The sequence below is a fragment of the Asparagus officinalis genome, chromosome 6, assembly GCF_001876935.1.
Source record: "Asparagus officinalis chromosome 6, Aspof.V1, whole genome shotgun sequence".
NCBI classification, from domain to species: domain Eukaryota; kingdom Viridiplantae; phylum Streptophyta; class Magnoliopsida; order Asparagales; family Asparagaceae; genus Asparagus; species Asparagus officinalis.
The window spans coordinates 46,435,077-46,443,591 of record NC_033799.1 but is presented as its reverse complement, the minus strand read 5'-3'; the positions used below and the strand labels follow the sequence as shown (position 1 = coordinate 46,443,591).

Genomic DNA, 8,515 nt, shown 5'->3' with positions numbered 1-8,515 from the left:
TATATATATATATATATATATATATATATATATATATATATATATGTGTGTGTGTATATATATATATATATATATATATATAGGGAAAAGTGTACCTAAGGTGACACTTTAGATAATCATCTAAGGACACGGCCTAAAATCACATGATTGAGCTACATTGTGAATGATCCGCTATGTTGAACTTGATCTACATATTCTAAAACCCCAACACACCAAGTTTAGAGTGAACTCATCATCGTTTGACCCTTCGTCGAGCCATGTGAAAAGTTCTATTCATTCGAAACTGTTAAAATTGATACGAGTGGATGAAGGGTCAAAAGATGACGGGTTCACCCAAAATTTGGTGTGTTAGACTTTTAGAATATTTAGATCAAATTCAACAGAGCGGATTATCCACAATGTAGCTCAATCACGTGATTTTAGGCCGTGTCCTTAGATGATTATCTAAGGCGTCACCTTAGGAACATTTTATATATATATATATATATATATATATATATATATATATATATATATATATATATATATATGCGCGCACACACACACACATAGAAACCAGTAAAATGTGTTATATATGATATTGAGCTTAAAATACTAAACACACATAATATAAAACCTAAACTAAATATACCCAAGCTTGATGAAGGTCTTCAATAAACACGACTTGGTAAAGTTGCGAATGAAGCTTGAACTTGGATCTTTAACTTGAATTGCAAGGCTTTATACCGATATTCCGCCAACCTCCATTGGATATGATCGTTGAAGCGCAATTTCATCCAATCTCCAACACATTGTTTGCTTAGAATAAATATGAAAACACAAACACTAGACAAATAATATTAGTTATAAATTGTTTGTTAAAACATCATCAAAATAAAAAGGCCAACAATCTCCCTCTTTTTGATGATGACAAACAATTTACACAAAGAGATATGCATGATACAAAATGAATATATAAATTATGATAAACATGCATAAAACAAATAAGATATACTCACAATATTTCTCCCCCTTTGACAACATCAAAAAGGGGAAAACAAGTAGAGAGTGAAGGCTCCCCCTACCTACAAGCACGGTGAGTATAACACATAAAAGAAATAGGGAATGCTCCCTCTATCAAAATGACTTATAGGATATATGAAATGAATGCTAAGGCAAATATGTGAGGAAACATAGATGAGAGCATGCTTAAGCAAAACTCACATACAATAATACAATGAGGACACATATAGATATGTTAAAATGAAAAAAGTATCTCATTATACAAACATAAAAACAATGTATAAGTAGATTTATGAAAATAAGAGAATGAAGAACATGAGAATCATGAAAAAAGTTTTCAAATGAAAACAATTCAACCAAATAAAATCATAAATCACAAGTAAACCATATGAGAACATAAAACCAAACCATCATCGATTTTTAAAAAGTAAGAGAAGCAACCATATCAAGCTCTTAAGCTTGTTTTAACCATATAAACATTTTAGCACCCGGTAAATAAGATTTGGGAATAAACACCCAATAAAACGGTGTGTGTGTGTGTGTGTGTGTGGGGGGGGGGGTTATATAAACTGTGTGTGGGGGGGGGGGGTTATATAAACACAAACCTCTCAACAAAAAAATCTAAACTAATAATCATGATCAAAGAGAAATTGTTTTCATGTCCAAAAAAATTTTAAAACATAATTTTTAAAACCAAGAAAAAGAAAAAAAATAAAAACACTAAAATTCTTGGTTTAAAGATCAAATATGTTTTGGTACCCAAGTAGTATTGGTACCAAATGATTTAAGGACATGACCCCTATCATGAAAGCTTAATGCCCTAGAGACTCATTTGTAAAAATAGGTTGTTCTTTAAAATTATTTTACAAACGAGAAACTCTTCTCAAATCAAAATAAAATTTGGCCAAATGATAAAATCTACCATAAAAATCACATTTAAATACATTATCATGCTTATGATGATTCAATGGTGCATGTGAGTGATAATGTAAGTGTAAGATGAAGAAACTCGTTTCAAATCAAAACAAACTTTGGTCAAATGACCAAAATGACCACAATGGTCACATTTGCATGGGCATGCTTATGATGAACATAATGAGTATGTGCATGTACATATGCATGTGATGAAGATGAAGCTTGATGGGATGTACAAAGGGAACTAATATGAGCTTTATTTGGTTTTTGTGCATCATAGCAAAATTTAGCAATATGACCTTTTCGGCCGCAAATGGAACACTTGTAAATTTTGCTATACATATGTGCATAGTGAGTGCTTGGTTTTGAAGAGTTAGCACGAGACATATATATATATATATACACACATACATACATAGAAACCAATAAAATGTGTGTGTATATGATATTGAGCTTAAAGTGCTAAACACACATAGTATAAAACCTAATCTAAGTATACCCAAGCTTGATGAAGGTCTTTAATAAGCACGACTTGGTAATCTTACGGATGAACCTTGAACTTGGATCTTTAACTTGAATTGCAATGCTTCATACCGATATTCCGCTAACCTCCATTGGATATGGTCGTTGAAGCACAATTCCATCCAACCTCTAACACATTGTTTGCCTAGAATAAACACGAAAACACAAATACTAGACAAATAATATTAGTCGTAAATTTTTTGTTAAAACATCATCAAAACAAAAAGGTTAACAAAAAAGTCAGGCCGAGGGAAATGAAGTTGATTACGCATGCCTTTGGAAGTTATACGCATTTGCCAAAAAGAAACATAATGGGCATTTTAGGATCATAGAATATTGTGGTGTTCATACATGTAGCAATCCAATATTAGAGCAAGATCATAGTGGTGCATCTGCCTCTTACATAACGCAGTTGATTATGCCAAAATTAAAAAAAAAGCTTGAACTAACTCCTGGTAATATAATTATTAGAGTGCTGGATACGAAGTTCTTTGAAATATCATATAGTAAGGCATGGAATGCAAGGAGAATTACGATGATAAAAATATTTAGTGCTAGGAGAAGTCTTACGCGACACTTCCTCAATACCTTGATGCAACCAAAAGAATCAATCCTGGATCTAAATATAAACTTATAACTAAAGAGATCAATCCGGGAGTTCATCGATTCACCTCTGTATTTTGGGCATTTGGTCCTTTGATCGAGGAACATTTTATAGACTCAATCATTACATTTTTAAGCGGCGAGAGGATAGAACAAGGTGGGTGATGTTATTGACACCAAAAAATAAAGAGATTGTAGGGTCTCGTGACGTACGGGTGAGATCAGTAAATATTGTTAGATTTGCTATAGATGAATGATAGGCTACAGACTAACACGGTCATAATTACATCATCAACATGAGGGGCATAATGCACATGCACTTATAAAATACCACAATTACAAAATTGTCATGTTCGCATGTTATAGCGGTTTCGTCCAAGCAATTTGGGGCTGCAAATACTTCGTATTACACGTACGCTTCTGAGTGGTATCAAACTATCAATCAAGCAATTATAGAGATTCATACAAGCCATGTTTCCATCCCATTGTAGATAATTGTTACTGGCCATCCTATAAGGGGTCGCATGTGTTACCTCCTAAATATAAGAGACAAGCCGAACGTCCGCGATCAACACGCATAAAAATTACGATGGATGAAGGATGGGAAGCAGCTCCAAACAAAAATAGATGTGGTTGTTGCAGACAACTGGGTCATAATAGATATCACTGTCCTACAAATCCAAACAGATAGCAATTAATGAGTACAATTTATTTAATTTATAATTTTATTCTACTTTATTTATAAGTCAATGCATGCTCTTAAATTCTGTAATTTACTTTTAATTCAATTTATTATATGTTGTAATACTGACACATTTTAGCTTTATATGTGTAGATATTTATAGAATGCAAGTGGGACCATTGACATATGAGGACTTATATGACCAAGATCGACAATGACTCGCAAAGATAGACTCAAGGGAGATATATTACATTTTTATTATTTTCAATCACTTTAATTTTTCAATGTTATTATTGTTACTAATCATTTAAACTGTTTAATATATGCAGGCCCCGAGTATTACTATTGTTGATTATACTCATGCACATTTGAGTTGGGATTTAACGGATCCACGGGTCCAATATTATGTTCATCGAGCAAGTTTTTTTGAATGTTCACAAATAAAATGGGTAAGACTCGATTGGCCTCCCTTGACGATATTGATTGAACGATGGAGGCCTGAGACAAATATATTCCACATGCGTCAAGGAGAGTCAACTATTACTCTGCAGGATGTACGAGTTTTACTTAGCCTCAAAGTGGATGGAGATGCTGTTAAGGGTACCGATGACTTTAACTGGATAGGAGTGAGTGGATGATTTCTAGGTCAAGCTCCTAATATGAAGGGTAGTAAGAACAAGCTTGAGCAATTACGAAATAATTATATGAATGTATTGATCGATGCAACTGATGAGATCGTCAAGAGCCATGCCCTTGCGATATACTCCATATGATTGATACCATTCTATTTCCGGATTCAACTAAGGATTTGGTGCATGTTAGATGGTTGCCACTTCTTGAGGATCTTGAGGAGCGTGGAGAATTATCTTGGGGAGTGTAGTGTTAGCTTATCTCTATACGGAGATAATAAAAGTGGCATTCGTGCAAAATAAAGAAATCAAAGGTTGCATCAGTTTGTTGCAAATATGGTCATGAGAGCGATGACATTTGGTAACACTAGATTTGAGGGAGACCCGCGTTCTCGATGGTCAGATTCTGTTAGGATGCATGTATATTCGTTTATAATAGATATGATTACATGTAATTTTATATATTTATTTCAATCTATACTAAACCTTTATATATCAAATAGATGGAATGTTTCCAGATATTGGCAAACCTCTCCAAAGGGTCATGAAAACTTTTACAGGAGCGAGTGTGATCAAATGGAGGATGAACAGGTATAAAACCATAATATCTAACTATGTTCAATCAATACATCATATGTTACTAATATATAAATTTTCGTAAATTTCTTTATAGGTCAAGTGGAAGCCCTATGAACTGGTTTTAGCCTTACTACCAAATATTTGCATATATGGTGAAGGTATATGGCATGTTTGAGTATCGATTATATGTTTTGAAATTGTCGAAATGCACATGCCCGATTGTGTGCTTCAACAATTTGGGTTAAAACAATATATTCCAGATCCTGTAGAAAGAATAGAGCGAAATCCTCAAAAAAGAGCATATTACAAATTGGGAGATAATTCGTCATTCTTACATTGAGAATTGGGAGTTGAGGGAGGATGTTGTAGTGATGGAGAGGGCTGATGCACTAGCACTAGATGTGTACTTACGTTGGTATTGGGGGGAGGGGGGTTACTCGCCGATGGATATTTCGGGAGAACAAAGCATCTAAGGAGTATATACCGAGAGGTCCAGTTGAGAAAGAGTTGGTAAGTATATATGCAAAATATACAATTATTTTGTGATTATTATTTTTATTATCATCCAATTGCTAATAATCCTCTTTCACTTTTTATCTTATAGGTACAAGAAATCAATGCGGTTGCTTTTATTGCACGTGATGCATTGAGATCAACTACCTAGCCAGCGACGAGGAACACATTTGTTCACATCATAGGAAAGATTCAGCCCGCTCTCAGAAAGACGCGTCATGCAAATCATGATAGACGTGAGGAACGACTCATAAGGTACGAGTGTCGACGGGTTCAAGGACACACAGGGGCAGACTCAAGTCGTGCACATGATGAAACAAAATACTCACAGCAGGCTCAAGCCGGATGTTCACAGCAAGTTTAAGTCGATGAGGATGTCATGCACTCACAAGTTCACACACAACTAGACGATGAGATCATTCAAGCTCATGTTGAAGACAAACGGGAAAGGGGGAGAGGAAGAATAGGAAGAGTGAGAGTGAGAGCGAGAGGAGAGGGAGTTCTAAATATTTGCTAAATTTCGATATTACTTGTTTTGTGATGTTTATGTTTAATATGCTAGTTGGACACTATGATGTTTATATTGCTTATTCAAAATATTTGTTGACTTACATGTTATGTTTTTATTAGAGAGTGGTTATAGATGTAATATACAAATGAAGATATGTGTTTATTTGTGATTAAAATTGATTATGGATTGATATATGGTAGCAAGAGAGTTTTTATTAAACTTGACAATTCTAGTCGAGGATTGATATATGTTAGCAAGAGACAATATTTTCCAGCAAGTATGTGGGCTGGAAGGTCTCTGCTAAATGATCGGGTTTGGGAACCCGACCATTTTGTGCAGATCATGAGAACTCTCTGCCAAATGGTCGGGGTTGAGAACCCCAACCATTTCCCGCAAGTTTGTGCCAAATGGTCGGGATTGGGAACCCCTACCATTTTGTGACAAATGGTCGGGATTGGGAACCCCTATCATTTTGTGGCAAATGGTCGGGTTTGGGAACCCCAACCATTTTGTGGCGGCAAACATATGTCTGTTAAATGGTCACCATTTTGTGGCAAATGGTCGGGTTTGGGAACCCCAACCATTTTGTGGCGGCAAACATATGTCTGTTAAATGGTCAGGGTTGGAAACCCCAACCAAAATATCCATATTTTGCAACCCCGACTTACTTGGCTTTGAGAAAACTAATCACACAAAGCTTCTAGGGTTGGAGGGTGGGCGAAGGGTGGACTAATTAGGAACTTGATTTTTTTTAAACGATCCCGTCTCTAGCCATGATGTTGACGTGACCAGAAACTTGATCAATTTTTGTAATAAAAATGGGACTACGTCGATTTTTAAAAACAAAATTATGGATTGGGTCTTGTTTAAAATTTTCTTCTTTACACTTTCCTTTTTTATTTTTGTGGTCAAGATTCCGTTTTAGAGGGGAAAAATGGCCTATTTCTTGTTCAATTAAATTTTGATCTAGTATAACTTGGAGTGCTCAGATTTGAGCGTTGCCGAACCTTCCAGCGGACCATTTTAGGTGGTGGACGGGTTAGCAAGGTTATTTAGCTACTCAAGAGCCTGTTGGACATGATCAGTCAGCCTAAAGACCTCTCTATGACTAATTCATCTGTAATTACTGAAGACACAACTAATTTGTACACTTAAAGAGACTCCTAACAACTTCGGTACAATATAAAACAAAATAAAATAAAATAGAAATTGCGATCATAGAATGGTGAACAGGGAAAATAAGAAGACGGTCAAATTCGAATATCATCATCCCGGTACGTGTGCATCAAAGTAGAACCATAAAGACAATCAATATATAACATAATTAAGTTACAAGGAGGAGCCACAGAACCAGTGGCAACTTACGGAAAAAATGACTTGAAGGGTTGCATTATACAAATAAAAAGAACTGCATATTTACATTGTTACACTTGTGACCCATGAAATACTCATAGAACAGATTCCAATAACAAATAAAATCTGCATTCAGAGTGTCATCCACATCAAGTATTTGGCCCTCCTGGTTCACTACCAGGATCTTTGTTTCCCTGACCCATTGGCGTTGCATATTTATTAAGTGCAGCAGAGTAAGCACTACCAGTTAAACTCCCCCTCATTTTTCCTGTCGGCCTCCAATCATTATCACGTGGTCGATCTGCTATGATACCCAACGATTGATTACCTGCCTGTGTTGTACTCGATGCACCAACTCTTGATGCTTGAGGATTACTTGCTCCTGGGTGAAGCTTTTGTTGTGCTATTTTCCTGGCTAATTCTCTAGCTGCCCCCAAGGGCAGTGTTGGATTGGATCCAAATCCATTGGACATGATCAAACTTCTTAGGTTTGATAAATTACGGTTGGAATATTGATCGCTTGACGTGGAAACTGGAGAGTCTCTGTAGGCTCCTACTCTATGTAGGCTTGATGCTGTCCTTGTGCTTAATGGGTTTGGTGCTGGTTGGCTGACCCCATGTTGCATCCTTAGGCTCTGAATCTGCTGGGAGGTCTGCTGATCCTTACCCTATTGCAGGTAGCACGAGTGTGACTTAGTAAGATAATATTGCCAATCAAATCTATAAGGCGGAGTATGTGCAATGCAGGAGTTCCGGAATATTCCAAATTGCTTCTACTAAGTGTTGCATGGTTTAAACAGTAGAATGTTCTCAGCTTAGATAATGAGATAGCTTGAGTTTCTGAAATTGTGTGAAGTGGATGTTTTACCACTTTTATTATAATGCCACTTTTATTATAATGCCCGTGACAAGACTTGGTGGATTTCATACTCCATCTCTATCAAGGAAAATATGTTATCATGTTAAATTTCAGTAACTTCGTTCTCCAATAGAGCCCACATACCAGGTGGAACATCAGGTTATAAGGGGCGAAGGAGAGTATAAAACCTGAATATGCTTCTCAATATCTAGAAATTGAGCGCCAGATACTATATATAAAATACCAAAGTTGCACCTGATTCCAATTTAACCATCTGACCCTCCTTAGAGCCCACAATGGTGGGAGCCTCATGCACTGGGCTACCCTTTATACTATATATAGAATAC

The 8,515-nt window shown here is 35.9% G+C and overlaps 1 protein-coding gene across 2 annotated transcripts in view; it reads right to left on the bottom strand.

Annotated features, from left to right (window-relative positions):
* The window catches only part of LOC109844218 (E4 SUMO-protein ligase PIAL2-like), a 33,893-nt gene continuing 32,573 nt past the window's right edge, over positions 7,196-8,515 (bottom strand). For both annotated transcript variants that reach the window (XM_020413184.1, XM_020413185.1), the window contains exon 16: positions 7,196-7,977. In XM_020413184.1, coding sequence (XP_020268773.1) covers positions 7,459-7,977 — 519 coding nt within the window. In that variant the 3' untranslated portion in view covers positions 7,196-7,458. The remainder of the gene's footprint in view (positions 7,978-8,515) is intronic.